Source organism: Zingiber officinale, chromosome 7B (genome assembly GCF_018446385.1).
Source record: "Zingiber officinale cultivar Zhangliang chromosome 7B, Zo_v1.1, whole genome shotgun sequence".
Lineage (NCBI taxonomy): Eukaryota > Viridiplantae > Streptophyta > Magnoliopsida > Zingiberales > Zingiberaceae > Zingiber > Zingiber officinale.
In genome coordinates this window covers 93,404,738-93,423,872 of record NC_055999.1, presented here as the reverse complement: position 1 = coordinate 93,423,872, position 19,135 = coordinate 93,404,738, and the positions used below count along the sequence as shown (strand labels likewise).

Below are 19,135 nucleotides of genomic sequence, written 5' to 3'. Positions count from 1 at the left end.
CTTTCTCTTTTGACTATCAAATATGATATTTATTCTTATTAGTTTAATATTTAATATAAAAAATTAAATTATTTTTTTATGAGGATGAGTCATCTTTGAATTGCATCATTGCATTGGCATGACACATCCAATTTATAGGACACTAATTTATGACACCTTTATCAAGTCTAATTTATAAGCATAAGATAATAATTTACATTTAAGTTTATATAAAAAATATATATTGTCATAATTTTATAAATACTTTGGATCATGGAAATATATTTTAAACTTTTTTATTATTAGTTTTTTTAATTAAAATAATTTTATTAATTATAAATTAAATCTATTTAATTTATCTCAACAATGATTAATTGACTAAAGTTTTAATAAAAACTAAAATTAACCAACAAAAAAAAAGACAGAAGTCATGACAGAAATCGTATGAAATGAATCAATCGCCTCACACCACCATTACTGTTGGTGCAACCTTAGGTCAAGGTTGACCTGGTTGACCTGACTCGAGTTGACCTGACTCAAGTTGTGTTTTGATGTTTGACGATGTTTGACGAGAAGAGAGTTGTATTCTTGATGTTTGACAAGAATAGGTGTTTGGGAGATGCAACCTTAGGTCAAGGTCGACTGGACCGATTCGGAAAAGTCAAGCAGTAGCTTCGCAAGTATGGAGACTTGCAGGGAAAGTCCAAACAGGAGTTTGACACAAGGAAAGTCCCAAGTTCCGTGAGTGAAACCAGATTGGAAATCTGGTGAAACCCTAGGTGAAAGTCCCGTGAGTTAAGCAGGCAGGAAAATCCAGATGGATCAAGGTGATCGGACATCCGGTGTTGGGAAGTCCAAGTAGATCAAGGGAGTGATCGGATACTTGACACGAAGAGGAAAGTCCAAGTGGGTCAAAGGGATTGACCGGACACTTGGTGGGGAGTCTTAGCAGTCAAGGGAGTGACCGGATGCTAAGCATGATGTACCAATAGGTCAAGGTTGACCGGATATTACGACGCAACGACTATATTCCTTCGTGTTTTTCTTCGCAGTATAAATCTAGGTGAAGGGCTTCGTTGCTCGCTTTTTTCTTAGAACTTCTGTTCTGGTGCTCTAGAGCTTCTGCTCTTACCTGCTATCAGAGCTTTGCTGAGCTCCTCGCTGCTGAAGCTTCGCGTGAGCTTCTCGACTGGATTCTCGTCAGCTGCTGCTGGTGTGAGGTTGCTGCTTCTTCACTCCAGTCAACAAGAAAGGCAAGCAAGTGTTTCACATTGTCTTTTGCTTTCTTGTATCTGTTGTACTCCTTTCTTGTTGTTACAAGTATTGTGGCGAGGTTTCTCCACCCACAAGGAGTAGTTATTAGCCGGTTCTCCGGGAACTCATCCACCGACGGATTGGTAGGCTTCGTCCACCTTACGGACACGCCGAGGAGTAGGAGTATCATCTCCGAACCTCGTTACATCGACGCGTTGAGGTTTGATCTTCTTGTTTTCGTTTCTTGTGTTTATTTCCGCTGCGCTAACCTAATTCGTAGGAAAAAACGAGGATTTGGGGTCGGCTATTCACACCCCCCCTCTCTAGCCGCGATCATCGATCCTAACAATTACCACCCTCTCTTGCAATGAGGGTAGATTTTCTGGACCGCTTTTTGTGGTCTAGGGGATAATCCTTAAGTATCTATTGGTGGAATGTATGATCCTCATTTATAAAATAGATAGGGATTATCTAAGGACTATCCCATGGACCGCAAAAAATGGTCTCTGTCCCCACTTGCCGATCATCTTGTTCACGAGACCAGTGAGTCGCTGCCACCTCTGGTCCTCCGGTGAGCCTTCCGCACGAAGGAATGACGGCGACATTTCCTACTTGCGCTTGCCATTGATGTGATAATCGACTGCTGCTCGCCTTGGCCGCGACGATCGACCGCTACTCGCCCTCACTGCGACGAAGGAACAATCAGTTGCTGCTCGTCCTCTCTGCAGCGATCAGCCTCTACTCATGCTCGACGAACGAACGACCGTGTCTGCTTGCCCTCGCTGTTATGAAGGAATGATCGGCCGCTACTCGCCCTCGCTGAACGATCGGCCGCTGCGCGCCCTCGTTGAATGATCGGTCGTTGCTCCCCCTCTCTGCAGCGACTGGCCTCTACGCATGCTCGACGAACGAACGAACAAATGACCACAGCTGCTCGCCCTCGCTGCGACAAAGGAAAGATCAGCCGTTGCTCGCCCTCGCTTCGACAATCATCCGCTGCTCGCGCTTGACGAACGAACGAAAACAGTCGCATTCTCATGATTCTATTCCCATTTTGATGATGTGGCATGGAATCACCCGTTACCTTTTGGGCTTGTTTGGTTTTGGGTTTTCTTGGTTATCCGCTAGTGGTTATCAACGATTATGAAGTTTTTCTTAATTCTCAAACGTCAATAAATATCATCAATTTAGACATCTGAACCGGAATCATAAAATATCGGGTTGTGGGGCGGAGTCACGTTTTGATTTGTTGGGCAACTGTCCCACCCTAATTTTGTGTAAGTATCTCTAAAAATATATAAATTATAAAAATATTAAAATCTTACCCCCACTAAAAAAATAAAAATATGGACAATACTAAAAATTAAAATTACTTTTTATAAGTCAATTTTTTTTCTCTCATATCTCTCTCCCTGCAATCCACGTCCCCACTCCCCATTTGCATGTTTCCTTATAAGTACAAATGTCATGGTTGGTTTTTCATTCTTCGTGTTGGACGATAATAATTTTTGCCCCACTTGGTGTAATGGGCCTAGCTCCGCCTTTATTGGTGAGATTTTTCTCGATTCCAGAAGTTAAACAAACAAAAAAAAATCTAAAATTAACCTCTGAACAATCGGAGTATGATCGGAGCCAAGTACAATTATCGAGCAGGGTAGTGCCGAATCGATAGTGAGACAATGCTGGAGGTGATAGCAGGCGGTGCCAACAAGCGCATTGCTCTTTCACGCACGTAAGTCGTTGAGGAAGCTTCATGCATGCAAGATCAGCACGACGACCGGAGATGGCAGCAACGGACAGGCAACAAGTGACGAATGACGAGCAATGGAAACTATAGTAAAAGTGGGGGAAGACAGATGACAAAGGATTTTTTTTAACTTTGTTATTTTAATTAAAATCTTAAAAAACTAAATCAATCAACTAAATTAAATAGATTTAATCTAAAACTTAATAAAATTATCTAAAAAAATTCCAAAATAATAATAAAAAAAATAAAATATTACTTAATTTTATTTATTTATATCACTAATAATAATAATAATAATATTATTATTTTTATTAAACGGAAGATAATATGATAAAATATACTAAATTATATACTATTTTTTTTTAAAAAAAACTTGTTGTATTATTTAAATTAAATCAAATAATATTAAATTATGCTGCATTCCCCGTAATCAAGGTTATGCATAATAATCTTAAATTAAACGCACGCAAACGAATTACCAAAAGAGATTAAACAATATAACTTGGATCGAGAACCCCAATCAAACTCATCCTTACAGTATAATCGGCTGGCATGTACATTTTCAATCTCAAATATAAGAAGAAGACAGTATATTATCGAAAAGGTCAATAGCATGTTGTCATTCCTTTAGATTGTCATTGTCATGTTGATCATAGCATGTTGATCGATTTGATGGCAAATGTAAAGTTTACATGAAAGCATACCCCACGTAACCATTAATACTTCCAAAAACAAAAGCTTACCTTTCAGTTACATTTGCATTTTAAAAGCACAAGGGGAGGGGGGTTTGCAGCAATTCACCGTATCCCGTCCTCACCGCAATAATCCTATGGCAATCAAGCAGTTACTTACAACGATGTTCATTGATGCAATGAAGAGTTAGATTAAATTCAACATCTTAACTTTTATGATCGATTACATCTGTTTTAAGAAACCTTTGTAGCATGGTTAATGATCATGTTTGAAGGTGATGAGATGATACATTGACTTTGATAGGTAGTTACTCGACGAATAATAAGTTCTCGAGATCTGAAGGAAACTTTTCAACGATCCCGCGCATAGTCAGACGAGCCAATAAAGTGTCAATGACCTAAGTGCAGGGTGAAAATCCCTGACTAGGCCCTCTGACGCTCAAGTCAATTTCCTCACTCAAATGTGGAAGAAGAACAGTAATGGAAAAATGCAAGAAAGTAGGGTTTCAAATGCAGATGTTTGCGTTGCGTACCTTGTCAACGGAAAGGATTCTCCTTTTTATACCATCTTACATAACCTCCACGATCGTAAGGTGGTCTCCGATTTGTTAGAGTTTGCTAGAAGATGAGAAAAGTACAACCTAGACGTTGTACAATAATCCTCCGAGGAATCTTTTTTCTATCCCAAATGTACCTCTTTTGTCGTTTATAATCTTGGACCCTTGATGAAATACTCAGAGTGTATTGCTGCAACTGATTAATTAATGAAGAAGCTACGAGGGAATATTTCCTAACAAGTTTGTCAAGTTGTCAAAAAGTTGTCGACTACTTGTCTGTTAAATATATCTCGATTGGTTATTATGTCGATCGTATATTGAAAATATCCCATGTTGAATATATCTCGACTGATCATTAAGTCGGTCGTATATTGATAATACCTTCTGTTGAATATATCCCGACTGGTCATTAAACTGATCATATATTGAGAATACCTTCTGTTAAATATATCTTGATCGATCATTAAATTAGTCGCATATTGAGAGTACCTTTAAGCTCACTCGGGCTTTGCCCGATCGAGCGCACATAGGCAATTCTACGTTCGTTCGGCCTTCGCTTGGCTGATCGTATGCTAAGAGCTTTATAAGGCTGAGTGTCTTTAAGCTCGCTTGGGCTTTGCCCGATCGAGCGCACACAGACAAACTTATGTTCGATCAGATTTATAACCGGTCGGCCCTATCTGAGCATCCTGTTTGGGAGACGCCCGGGCATGCTTTCACGGCGATCAACAAAACCAGGTACCAAACACCACCCTACCCTAAACTTGATCGTCATCTCACCTCAACTTTAATATCCCTATCATTTTCTAAGTCCGCTCGTTATAACCCGTATCAATTAAGGACAACGGAAATTAACATAGCTCCAGTGGAGAAATAACAGCGGTCTATTGCACTTACGGCTGTCCTGGTCGTCTTAGATACGTGATACCTTAAATCAACATATCTAACAGCAGCTGCACTAGCGAAAGTTGTGTTGATTCAGCAGATCCACTGGCTCGGATCAGCACTTCCACTGCAGTGGTGACTGAAAGCTGGAGATGCATTAAGGGATCCTCTAATCATAGCTTGCCTTGGGATTGCCCTGAAGTGCTCCACATGTATTTTCTAAAGGGTTGAAATTTCCTAGAAAATATGCAGCGGATATTAATAGATGCAAAAAAAAAACCCCAAAAAACAGTATTTTCATACATTTTATCAAAAAGAGGCAAATTTGTTGCAAAAATAATATGTATGTATATACATTGTGAAGGCAACATATGGAAATTTGATACTCATACTTTCAGCTGATGCCCAAGTAGTGAATTTGTACCACGTTCCATGACTATTAGTTCACAAATGTTATGATGAATTTACACAAACGTCTAGGAGTTGCTCAGGCAGCAGTTGAGGAACTAAGCCAAAGGAGCCCAAGTTAGGAGAAGTTTAGTTGAGCTACGGTTATTAAATTAGTTCTGCCTAGGTATGGAGAATGAGATGAAGTAGTATTCAACTAGTTAGAATTGCTTGAGGTTCACAGTGTTGATCTATCTTGGGCCACAGCAAAGGGATATGGGCTGATAGTAAAAGCTTGAGTCGGGATGATTTTGGTTGGTAGTTCACAAAAGTGAACAAAAAACAGTGGCTTCAAGTGGAACAAAGTGAGGATGGAGGATGTGTCCGAGTTGGGAGTTACTTCTCTGCCCTCGTTTAAATTCTTCTACAATTCCCCAAACAATTGTGGTTGCCCCCTGTATAGGTCCTGGGAGTAAATGCCCATTCAAAGCCACCCAACCATGCATCACCTAACTAATAGATGACCCAATTGTCTTCCATTCTCACAACACCCATATATCCTGAAGGACCTAGATGTGTGCTGCTCCATGATTAGATCAACTTTCTTCTCCTAGATCACTCACTGTTCACACCAGTAGCAGTCTTTACATTGGGCATAACGACAATCCAATAATGACAAAATTCGTAGTGTTGTCTACCCATATAAATTAACAATGAATAAATTGAAGGGCAAAACATTGATGCAAAGTGAAGATGTTCTAACATTGGATATAAGACACCAAGTAGTTTGGATATCTTTCAGACTCTCTTTCTCAATAGACCCATCCAATGCATTGATTTAAATTTGAAATTTACTGAGGGGTTCTATTGAAATATACTTGTCTAGGTAGGCAAATTACACCAGTCGAAAGAGTTAATTAAAACTAGCATGCATCTCTCACTGTTTCATATATGACACAAGGATGCAATGCAGTGCATCTCCAACTGCCACAGTTAAAGTGGGCATCCATGCATTTAATACCACCCCATTCGTAACTCCATCTAAAATCTTACATGCAAAACCTATATATGTAAGGGGAAAAAACTTTTATTGTTTTGATTTCTAACTGTAAAAGGTAGTTGCCTTTACATTTATAATTGTGTGAGGAAGAGAATAAATGATTTCTGAGCATTGGTTGGAGTGCGAACATGTAACATGCACTGCCTACATACTGCACCATGATGAGGTGATGATGAACCTTCAGGTTATAATTACGTTGTCTCTCCGATGGACTTCAGTTGGTCGCATGTTAGGTTGGGAATAAATAAGGCCAACCGCCATTTTGAACAGGTTTTATTTTTTTAGCAAAAAATAATGTTCAATGCATGCATACAGACATAATAATAATAATAATAATTGTTGATACTGGCAGCGGATATATGAATGATAGAACTTTGAAGAGACATCGTTATAAGCCTCAAATTAATTTGCCTACAGACATTGTATGCCTACTGGCATGTTCTTCTATATGAAATTTAAAAAGTCTCCAAATGATCCGTGGGAATTAATCAGACCATTGCTAGCTCGTTAACAAGGCAGAAACGTGTAAAATTTGAACATTTTTCAAAGCTGTATAACAGGACATGGATATGTATTGACCAATCAAATCTTAAATGCTAAAACACACTACATTATGTATAGATAAGATACGCAGATATACAAAGCACAAGCACTACTTCGGACGAATAAATTATATACTTTTCTCCTAGTTTTTGCTGTATTTCAATTAGATGAATGTAATCTAATCTGCAAGGCTGTCATTTTAATCTCTCAAACATATAGATATTTTACACTCAGTTTGTTAAATATTATATCTTATCTAGCTACAGTTTGGGACATGTCAAGGATTAATGCATATATAACGTTGCCTTGTGCTATATTTTTTGGTCAAATTTTATACTAAACCTTTTTGATGTGCAGTTGTTTTATTTCCTACAACACGTCAATTTGTAAATCAAGTTGTGATCAACATATCTAATGTGAATATTATAGTACACACTATCAAAATAGACGCATGTCTAGTTTTCCTTCTGATTTATTAACTTAACGTGTAGTTTATTCACTATTTACATGCATGGATGGAAGACAGCTACATTTGGGTGCCCATAAGCATCGCCACAACCCATGCATTGTAACTAGGAAATGAAATCCCATGGAGAGAACCTCCATAAGATTGCTACGAGGGTCCTTTCTTTTCAGCAACATCTAATTTAGTTTTCATGTAATTTAGATCCAATTGAATCATGTGGCCAGGAAAGAGCCCTTTGTAGCAAATCCTAGACACTCCCCAGGATTTGCATTCATCACACAAACTGAAGACGCATTTTGGTATGCTCTCACTTATACCATTAACTCACTTCCCTCCATCACATTTGGCATCCATTGGCAAACTATTCTTCCATTTTCCTAAATGATTCTGCCTCTTTAATCACTCAGCTCCTTCACATTGTCAAGATTAGTCTTAGAATCTTTTTTTTTTTCTTAATTAGTATTCAAAATTAGTCTAAATCGATTCATATTCCAAGTAATATCTACATTAAGCAAGCATCTCACAAAAATAAGAACCAATGCAATCCCCCATCCATAGACAACTTTATATAATCTACTTATTGTAGTTGTTCACAAAATTGTAATATAGAGTGATAGCTCAATAGATTTAACTAAATTAAACCTTCTATAATTATTTCTTCTGTTTCTTTTGACTTTTATTAAAAAGAAAAAGAATGTGCATATGCAATTCGAAATGCAGTTGAGGAGTTAAAGCACATATATTCATGTGGGGTGGTAGGCATGTAGTCCATACATGTAGTACTCCCGCAGAGCATGTCTCTCTTCCTCACATGGAAGCTGTGAATGTGATGATCACTGAAACCCCATGTGAGTGCCTACAGAGAATTTATCGCCTGAATTAATGTCTACATATGGCAAGGTAAGCCAACTTGACAAATTATTAATACTAACAGACTCATAATTAACTCCCCAGCTGACAGTTTAGTTAATTATTTGTAGGACCACAAGAACAAGGTCCCCTTTTAAGTTGATCCCAATTTTCACCTCATGAAGGATATATCTGTGGACTAAGATAAATCTAAATATGCTAGTACTTAGGCTCCAAACACACATCACATGCTCGCCTTCAATTGGTTGATGGCCCACGGCTCATCGTACCCATGCTACATCACGTGATCCTACTGACGTGGCACCATCCATCTCCGCCCACATCAGATAATATATGACTATAATCTGCCTTTTTATTAAAAAAAATAAGATTAGGATATCATAAAGTTTTAGAATTAATCATCATTTGCACTTAATTAGTTTGTTTTAAATTGACTTCTACTCCCCTATAAAGTTCTCACACTGGTGCTTAGTTCATCACTTTGGATTCCACATTTGCCAAGATGTCCAGCAGAAGGTCCAGGATCTCAGAGGAAGAGATCAATGAGCTCGTCTCCAAGCTCCAATCTCTTCTCCCCGACAACCATCGCCGATGTCGTGGCTCAATCAGAGTAAGTTAATTGTAAACACATCGTGATCATGCAAGTAATGTAATAATATGTACTAATTAATTATCAACTGCAAAAATAGAATGCATGAGGCTTACTTACACACTGATGCAGGCTTCCGCAGCAAGTCTCCTACTCGAGACGTGCAACTATATCAAGAGCCTTCATCAAGAGGTCGACGACCTCAGCAATCAGCTCTCAGCGCTTGTGGAGACCATGGATTTCAACAGTGCCCAGGTGGAGTTGCTGCAGAGTCTCTTCCTGTCCTGATCAATCAGAATACTGAATTTAGCGGCATCTTGTTTCTAGTACAGATCTACCACATGCAAATAGTATCCCATGCAGATTGATGATCCGCACAAGTTCTATAGCTCATAAGACTATCTATATTTAATATTCTAGGCAAGTAGCTAGTACTGGTTATATCTTATATTGGCTTGTCTTCATGTACAATTTTCTGTCTTCTGGTTCATGTTGATCATCTATAGACAACTGACCAATCACTAATTAGATTAAAGCATTCTACTGTCACTGCAACTTTTGCTTGTTTATACCAATGGCATCCATCTCAGTTCACAGTCAATATAAATTACAACTGCCTCTCACATTTAATTTGACATTAAGGATCCTAAATTGTTTCATTAATAAATTATACTAATGTTCTATTCATATGTTCAATATCTAATGAATATTAATATTATCCAGTGATCACCTCATTCTGTATTGGCACTCAAATCGGTTTGACATATGGACCAATTCCTTTGAGAGTATTATGAACTTTTTCATTGACTTTAACCAAGTTATAAAGAATTATATATATGGAAAAAAGAATATAGCTGAGAATATCCAAATAAGCTGAACTTTACTGATAACTAAAATCTTAAAACAGTTAAGCCTTGAAAAATTAGATCTAAGAACATCTACCTAAGTTGTATACAGGCAGAAAAAAATACAGATGTAAAACAGTTGGAGATATTCTGAAGGAAAATACAGAACCAACAAATTGTTCCAGGTTATATATACTAAGTGTGATAGTGAATTGGAAGTTTCAAAAAGGAAATAAGATAGAATTTTAAATTTATAGTTTAGAGAAGCAAATTGTTTTAATCAGAGAGTTATAATACAATGGAGAAAGGTTATTGTGGGGGTAATTGTGTAGAAAAAAGGAAGAATAAAACAATGAATGAAAAAGAATAACACTTAAAACAACTACTATATATATATATATATATAAAAGATAAATTTTATGAACAATTCTTTTTGAAGGGTACATGCAGAGGCATGGTATTTATCACATCGTAATGTGAGAAACTTGATATATCTCACTGAGACATTCAAAGCATACATCGTTCAATGATGATATTAGATTCATATAACCAAATCAAAATATTTGTGAATCACCACTTCTTGACATTGTTAAATTCAAATGCAAGCTCATAATGTTCCACCGCAGTATGAAAATTGTCATTTGCCTCCATTGTTCCCCTATAATCTTCACCTCATAGACCAAACAAAGTATGATCGTACCAAATTTGTCAACCATCAAATCACTAAACTTATCTAATCTTATATCCCTGCACAACATCTAGCTTATTAAGACACGCCATTGTATAGAAGAAATGCTGAAAAGAAAGTAACCTTACTGATAGAAAGAAGTCAAATCATTGTTCCCATCTATGGTGTTGATTACACATTTACAAGAGAAAAATCATGATTATAAAAACAAAACACCCAAAGAATATCTCCCGAGGTTAAATTTTCTCCATGTTCTAGATTACTCACATTCATATGAAATTATACCATAATTCAATAAACCAACAAGGTTGAACAATAATGACATCTATTTTGAGAAATTGGTATTCAGTCTTCAACTAGAGTGATATCACAATGTGGAAAAGATTTACTATTCATATGGAAGAGGAATCAGATTAATGCTTAGTTGGCACACTAGGCCCATTCCAGAGATTCCTTTGCCCAAGAAGATAATAAACGGATTATAATGTACCAAAGTATGTAAATTCTCTCATTTGCTTCAGTGAAACAGAGAAGGTCTCTGGGTTGAACTACCACATTCCCCAGTTTTAAATGGACATAAAACATAAAATCCCGTGATGTGGGAAAATTGAGGTCAAACAGATGCTTGCTACAGCCGGAAAAACATTCTTAATGATGGGCAATCTCTCAGCATGTTATAGCTTTAAAACTGATAGAAAAAAGTTGCTTCCGGCCTCCAGGACCAGAAGGAAGTGTATTTAGAAAGTGATGATGAAAGCAACTAGAATTATCTTAAGCAATTACGTGTCGGTTTCTACTTTCTAGATGGTCAATGGTCATGCACCCGATTAACAATTTTTTTCCCCCTCTCAAGGGGACCATTTCTCACTTCAACTAGGAATGCATAACCACAAGACAACCACCAGAGCCTGTCACAAACTGATTCGTGACAGAAAAAGACCACCCCATTTGCCATCAGAATTCAGAGACTTACAAAATACCACTAAAGATTAAACTGCAAATCTTCCAAAAACTCGAATCCAACAAATACATTACCAAAAAGGCTCTTTAGGGCAGCTAGCTTCCATGTCCATGCGTCTAGTTAACGATCAAGCTGAGGAGCAAAAACCCTAGAACACCGAAAAATCCTTTCAGAAAAACGATTCTGAATCATCTGACGGCTCAAAGAAAGCAGCTGGAGGACCGTCGAGGGCGCGAAAAAGGAGCCCTCAGGCGTTTGGGAACACGAGTCGTCCTATTCTCACGATCTCATCTCTCATCTCTGGTCGAAGGCGATAGCGGATTGCCCATGCATATCAAAAGTAAATACCTTTAACTCCTATATTTTCTATTAAATTATATTTAAAAAATAACACTTAAAAAAATAAAAATTATAAAAGATAATTATCTACCTATATTTTTATAATTTTTATAATATTAAGAGGAAAAAATATATATTAAATTAATGTAACCTCTATATATATATATATATATATATATATTAAAGAGGAACAAATATATATTAAATTAATGTAACCTATATATATATATATATATATATATATATATATTTTGATCCTGTCTGAGTGCTGAGTCGATGAACGTTGGGTACGTGGCGCTCCCGGTGATGACGTATAGCCCTTCGACTGCTGTGAACCTCCGGCGAGAACCTACAAGCACAGAACCGAGCCGGGAAGGGGTTCCCGGCAACGACCCTCCGACGCTCAAGTCAACTCCGGCGGAAAGAGAGAAAGATGAGAATGAATACTGTAGCTACAGTAACGTAGAATGCATACCTCCATTGAAGCATGGGAGTCCTTATATAGGGCTCTCGGGGGGAAGCGTGGATGCATCCCAAAGCGTGCAAGCTCCTCAAAGCATACTTGGAATGATCGTGTCAGAAAAGCGTGCCTGGCGCCATGCCGCAATCGTCCGGGCATATCTCTGACGTGACAGTGAAAACTTCCGCCGTACGATTCTCTGTCTGGTCCAACCACCAACCATGCTGTCTGTCGGCGACACACGTCTCAAGAAGGATATCCTAAGCTGCTCCCTTTGTCCCCTTCCGTGCCTTGTCCATTTCCAGCCGAGCGAAAGAGTCACTCGGCCCCGTAGGGCTCGGACTTGAAGGCGTGGCAGACCGAGTGAGAATGCTTCCTTGGTTGAGCTGCAGTTCAGCCGAGCGGACATGCCGCTCGGCAAGGCAATTTCTCTGTACTTGGCAACTTGTGAGCGTCGGAAACCTGACTCGCGGTCGAGCTGTCTTCACACCACCCTTGGCGCGATCCTGGCCGAGCGGCCATAAGACTTCTCCAGGCCGGGCGGCCATAAGGCCTCTCTGATCGGCTGAACCCGTAGGTTGACCCCCCTGACCTTAACCTCCACGTGTCGTTGATCCTCACCCATGCGGGTCCCCCTGTGCTTACCGCCAGATCACATGCCTCCCCCTCAAGTCTAGTCGAAGGAGGCCTCAAGTCCGACTGACTGGACCATTAGCCTGGTAATCTGACAGCAGCTCTACCGAAAATGCTTAACCGCTTGGGGACCCTAGAAGGGAATCCTGCCGCTCGGCAGTACATTCTTTGGAACTTAGGCGAGTTTTGGTTTGCCACCATCTGCCTCGCCGATCAAACGACGATCAATGCTGACGTCTTTAAGATTTCCTCGGGATTCGCCTAAATCCTCACCATTGAGGGCGAGCACGCGGCCATGCCTCAGTAATGAAGCCCATTAAATGTGCCCCTATGAGCGAGCGATGCGTGGCGCTGCCGCCGACACCACGCGATCGGGTTGTCAAGGCTGATGCGACTCTTGCCCTTTTGAATTCCACGGCCGGATCTGGTTCTCGGGCCCTGTGCCCTGAATCCAACGGCTCGAAGTACTTGAGCCCAACCTTTATAATGCTCTTATCGCCTTCCCTCGCCGCTGCTTACGTCCGTGCTTTTGGGCTTCTACTCACGTTTGGTGCTCTAGCGACTTCGTTCTTCAGCATTCCGGTGACCCCTTGTTCCCTTCTTCGATCACCTTGTTCTGTGTAAGGCTTCTTTGCCCCTCGCCTTTCCGTTCTTTTGCTATGATTGATTGCCCATCATATGCCATAACATCATATTTTGCATTCATATCATTATAAAAAATATCATATGTCATACATGCATCATATAGCTATAGTATATTTTTTTTAATTATTCATTTTAATGTATGTCATAAATTATCATGTATTATTTTAATTTTTTGCAATTAAGGACAATGACATTAGTTATCAAATGACATCCTAGGTAGATGATCACAATTTAAATGCCTAGATAGATATGTATGAACTCTTAGATTAGAGAAAACCAATATCTACATCTCACAAAGACCATAAGTTGACTTGTAGATGTTTTAGTGAACATTAGATATAAGTGAGATGTAAGGAGGATGAACAAAACTCAAGATATTAATTTAGTGCATCTTTTTGAGTTTTAATCTCATCAAAACACATAGATTATGTGTTATCTAATCATTGGGAAAGCTAGTGTACAAGTCATGTGCATTTAGCCTAAGGAACATGGTTAGAAATTAATTTTAAAAATCATTTCAAAATACTTTTGGAAAACCTTGGCAAATGTTATCTTTTGATAATAATCACCATTGTATAGTTAGATATACATTAGGAAGAAACATTGAAGTTTTTAATAGTTTCAAGTTTTGTGTCAATCTTTAAACATGGGATGTATTTTCATAGAAAACTATTTTTCCATGATAGTATATGACTTAAATAATGTCTATACAAAATTTTATGATTTTTGGAAAATCTTAGAATTATTTAGGTATTTTTGAAATTCAGCCAAAAGTTGATTTCAGAAAAATCAAAAATCCAATCGATCAACTTGGGGAGTTCAATCTATCGGTCGATCGATTGAACTGGCTTCCTGCGAGTAGAAGCTTGCGGAATCGATCGGTTGATCGATTGACCCCTGCCTGGATCGATCGGTTGATCGATTCAAGTGCTTTTCCATGAATAGAGGCTTGCTGAATCGATGAATTGAAAGACTTCAATTGATTGAGTGTCAACTTTAATTGATCGGAAAAAGCTGATTTTGGCTGTGTTGTCTAATTTCAGTCCATTAAGTAATGTTTATTCGTGTTAACCATTCCTAACCCTAAGAAATTCATTTATAAATATTTAAGGGTAGTTTTCTTGATTAAAATAAGAATGTAATGGTTAAAGAAACTAATTTGAAGTTTAGTTTCAAAGTTCAATTTTTAACCTCAAAACTTCAAATTTTAGATTTCTTAAAAGTTTAAGAATTCTAAGTTATTATTGGTGCAATTACAGAAGTTTAGAGTATATTTTGAGGGGGAGCTATTCCTTAAAGACATGATTTTGATTTTATTACAAAACAATAAAACAATGGAAGATTGGAAACCTTCATTGTGATGAATGCTCAAGGTTGAGTACCGGAAAATAATGGAAAATTGATATCTTTATTGTAGAGTGTGAATGCTCTAGGATGAGCATTGTTTAATGGGTTAATGCTCAAGGGTGAGCATTGGACAAAAAGAAGGGTATGAGACCTTCATTGTAATGTTATGAATAACAAGTGAGGTTGTAAACAATATGTGGATAACTCTTTAAGAGAATAGTTTTTGATGTGGGCCAAAGGAGGAGAATGTAGGGTTTAAATTAGACCTTCATTATCCAAAAGAATAGATTGCCCTCTTGGAAAGGAGGAGAATGAAGGAAACACTCATTCATGTTTTAGCATAAAGAAAAGTTGAGGTTATGGAATTGACCTAACTTAAACATATTGTCAAACATAAAAAGGGAAGAGATTATTGGTGTAATTTCTCCTGGGTCAAGGTTGATCAGGTTGACTAAGTATGAATTGACTCAAGCTTGAGTCTTGATGTTTGAGTTTAGATATTTTACAATATATGGATATTGCAGGTGCAATTGTCCATATAGGAGACTAACGATCAAAGATTGACCAGAAGAGTCAAGTAAGTTAAGGTTACATGACAAGGAAGTCCTAACTAGAGGTTAGACAAGGGCAAGTCCAATGGGAAGATTGGTAGAAGAAGAAAATCCAAGTGGGTCAGTGTTGATCAGACACTTGGTGTAAAATTCCTAGTGAGTGAAGCTAGGCAACTGTAAAGTCTTGGTGAGTGAAGTCAGATAATTGAAAAGCCCTAATGAGTGAAGCTAGGTGGATGGGAAAAGTCCTGGTGAGTGAAGCTAGGTGAAAAGCCTCATGAGTAAAGCTAGGCAGTGAGAAAGTCCTGGTGAGGGAAGCCAGGCTGTTGGGAAGTCGTAGTGAGTGAAGATAGGTAGTGAGAAAGTCCTGATGAGTGAAGCCAGATAGTTGGTGATAGGATTCTTAGATCAAGAGATAAATATTTGGTTGAATCATACATAAGATAAATGTAGAAATATTTGTCAGAATGGAAGTACGGATGTGCCACATCTCTTATGAAAGAGTTGGATCCTATTTGGTTTAGTCATGAACCAATTTGATTTAGCCATGAACCAACTTGATTTAGTTATGAACCAAACTAAGGGGTCAATAGGCTAATTTTTGGTTAAGGCATAATGAGTTGGATTGAGCTTTCTAATCCAACTCATTAAATAAGACTATATATTGATATGGTTAAGAGAGAATTAACACATAATTCATTATTGAGTTGATTAGGTTTTAGAAATCTAAACCTAATACCTCTCTCTCACTCTCCCTCTCTCTTGCCACCGACCACAATAAGAGGGTCTTCTCACTACAAGAAAAAAGCTAATAGACAACGCTTTTAAAGCGTTGTCTTTGTGCCTGAAAAAGTGTTGTTAAAGGCACTGTTGTTAAAAGTCTGCTCAACGACAACGCTTTTAAAGCGTTGTCGTTTGTAGCGAAGACAACGCTTTTGCAACACTATTACAACGCTTAAAAAGCGTTGTTGTTTTTTTACAAAGACAATACTTTTTGCAACGCTTTAAAAGCGTTGTCGTTTTAAAGAAAAAAATAAAAAAAAATTATTTAAAAATCATTATTTTTATATTTACGAAACTATTATTTTTCTTTTACCATGTCTAGATTCGAATTTTACATATAATCAACTCAGCTAATGATTTCAAACTCATACCAAAATAATAGAATTCTGACATTATAAAAGTATTCCTAAACGAAGTGTATAAATACAACACTACTTGCTTTTACAAAATGCTAATAGTAGTACACTGCAAAGTTTGAGGAGAAATATAGGCATTAAACAGCAAGAACAACCATTTGATAGCCAACCGATAATGGTTACATGTTTAGAAACACTCGATTTGAAGCCTTTTAAAGCTCTTTTATACTCGGCCTCATGGTTGGATCAAGTACCTAAAAGAACTCGAACATCAAAATCAGTACATAAGATGAAAAATAGTACCATGAATAAAAAACCATCAACTTGAATTGAGTCCATAAATGACACATGGAGTACTCAGAATTTCTTAATTTCATGGAATAAATTCATCACATCAATAGGAAACTAAGCGCGATAAGCTACAGAGATTAAACTCTTAGTTGTGATAATTCTACTTTGTCTTCCTCTTTGATCACTCCACTCTCATAACTTCAGAATCAACCTAAAATGGAGTCATTGTTAATGTGATACCAAACAGTAATTTCAGGACATCATAAATTATTAATTGAACTTGAACTGGATTATATAAAGCATTGCATCACAGAAATAGGATGAAACTCGTAGGAATTCTTAGTAGTTAATATAATGGAAGAGACATTTAATCAAACACTTGATGGGCATGAGTCAATGAAATCATAATGTGTGCAAATTGAAACATAGGATGTCAAATTAATACAAGCACTTAATATTCACATAAAACATTACTCAATATGAAAGACAACATGAAGAAAAACATAGAACGAAACCTAAAGCATGAAATGAAATCTACATGAAGCTCTAAAATAGCAAAGACTCAATCAGCTAACCTATCAGCATCCAAAGGGTTTTCCTATGAACGATAGCAATTACAGCAACAAGTAGGAAGAGGAAAATGATTCCTTTGGTGAAATGAAGAACATTACATTGTATGGTGTTTTGGAACATTTTATGGTGTTTTGGAACATTTTTTCTTGCAGAAGAACAGGGAGATGAAATGAATAAAAAGAATAGCAATCTTATTAATTGGCACAACTTGAACTCTTGGTTCTGGGAATGTTCCTAGTGAAACAATTTCTTATCTTGTGATCATATTGTTGGAATTTATGTTATCACATACTCATTGTTAGTTGCATGGCTAGAGTTCTCTTCTGTTTGCATTTATGTTCTGATATATCAAGATTAGGTCAATGCATGTTTTTAAATTTCAAGAAACATGATAGGTATGAACATTACTTACTAGCCCAACAAGGGATCGTATGTATTGGTCAATCCTTTATGAATGCTAAATGATGCATGACAAACAGATTGATCTTACCCTGTAACCTCTATATGTTGCTTGGATTTTGATTGCTGAAATGTGGGCATAGTTGGGAACAGTTCTTGGTTTTCTTGCAGGCAATTTCGATTGTTGAGCCTTCTTGGGGAGCACTTGTTGCACTCTATGTTGTTGGTGTTGCTCATTTTGAACATCCTCCAGTATTCGCTCAATTATGTTTTGTTGTCTATGCATTTTGAATAAAGGAACCATTGTCATCATGGTTGGATTTGCTAAATCCCCACTTTTTCTTCTCTCTTTTTTGCAAACAGAAGCTTAGGCTAACTCACTTCATGTTCAATGTTGTCCCTCTCCTGTTCAGTGATTCGATGTAGATCCACATAATCTTTCCAATGCTTAGTGATGAAGTGTTCCAATTCTGAAATACTTTCAAGCTAAAAATAAGAAAATTGTCAAAACATTTATCAAATATGATAGAGATTTCACGTATCCAGAGAATATCAAAGCAAGAGACTCTGCAGCTGATGTACCGTCTTAATTGCAGCTTTTTCAAATGGAGGTTTCTCCAAGGGTTTGCACAAAATGAAGGATGCCAAGAGCGCAACCAATTTGGCCTGTCAAAGCCAATGACAAGCCAAAAAAATGTACTGTTATAACATGGTGCCATTAAAATCTTATGAATTACATGTATCATTGTAGCAGTTTTTAGCGTATGTTGAATTGTTCTCAATTGAAACAAACTCACAAACTGTAAAACTCTGAAACAGAACAAACTTGGAATTCTTTACTGTTGAGAAATAGCAATTACAATTTAAGATATGCATAGCCCAGAGTGAAGCAAGAAGAAAAACTCCCATGAATATTCAAATGAATGCAAGGAACACTAACACGTCAATAGGAAGAAGAAAATTAAGATAGTTTCAATCCAATAACCAACCTCGTCGTAGCCAAAAGAGAGAGCTGTCGCACGGGTAGCTTCCCTATAATCTTCGGTTCTGTCCCTACTCTTAGCCATCACATAACCTTATACCACCTAATCTCTACCTGCTCATCAACGGTTGGAAGCGGTTCGCAGGAGAAACACTGCTTGCTGGGCTTCTGCTCAACCCGAATGGAGAGGAGGCCTACGGTGATGCTTCGACCTTTGATCAGCCCAAGACAAGAGGAGGTCGTAGATCGATGT

At 37.7% G+C, this 19,135-nt stretch overlaps 1 protein-coding gene and 1 long non-coding RNA gene across 3 annotated transcripts; one reads left to right on the top strand and one right to left on the bottom strand.

The window, feature by feature from the left end:
- Positions 1–3,573: 3,573 nt before the first annotated feature.
- Positions 3,574–11,850, bottom strand: LOC122006300. 2 transcript variants are annotated; one of them, XR_006118672.1, is made up of 4 exons: positions 11,598–11,850; positions 9,150–9,313; positions 5,127–5,351; positions 3,574–3,807 (listed from the first exon to the last, which is right to left on the bottom strand). It is a non-coding gene; the product is annotated as an uncharacterized LOC122006300 (long non-coding RNA). The 2 variants fall into 2 exon arrangements; XR_006118671.1 differs by lacking the exon at positions 3,574–3,807 and having other exon boundaries at positions 5,047–5,351.
- On the top strand, positions 8,900–9,572 carry LOC122006299 (transcription factor ILI5-like). The gene is made up of 2 exons (XM_042561751.1): positions 8,900–9,050; positions 9,162–9,572. The coding sequence occupies exons 1-2, from the start codon at positions 8,943–8,945 to the stop codon at positions 9,315–9,317; spliced, it is 264 nt and encodes an 87-aa protein (XP_042417685.1). The 5' UTR covers positions 8,900–8,942; the 3' UTR covers positions 9,318–9,572.
- Positions 11,851–19,135: the final 7,285 nt, after the last annotated feature.

Excerpts from the sequence above, each read along its gene's own strand:
- LOC122006299 (XM_042561751.1), top strand. The coding sequence starts at position 8,943 with ATGTCCAGCAGAAGGTCCAGGATCTCAGAGGAAGAGATCAATGAGCTC. Across the intron at positions 9,051-9,161 it reads GATGTCGTGGCTCAATCAGA|GCTTCCGCAGCAAGTCTCCT; the intron begins GTAAGTTAATTG and ends ACACTGATGCAG.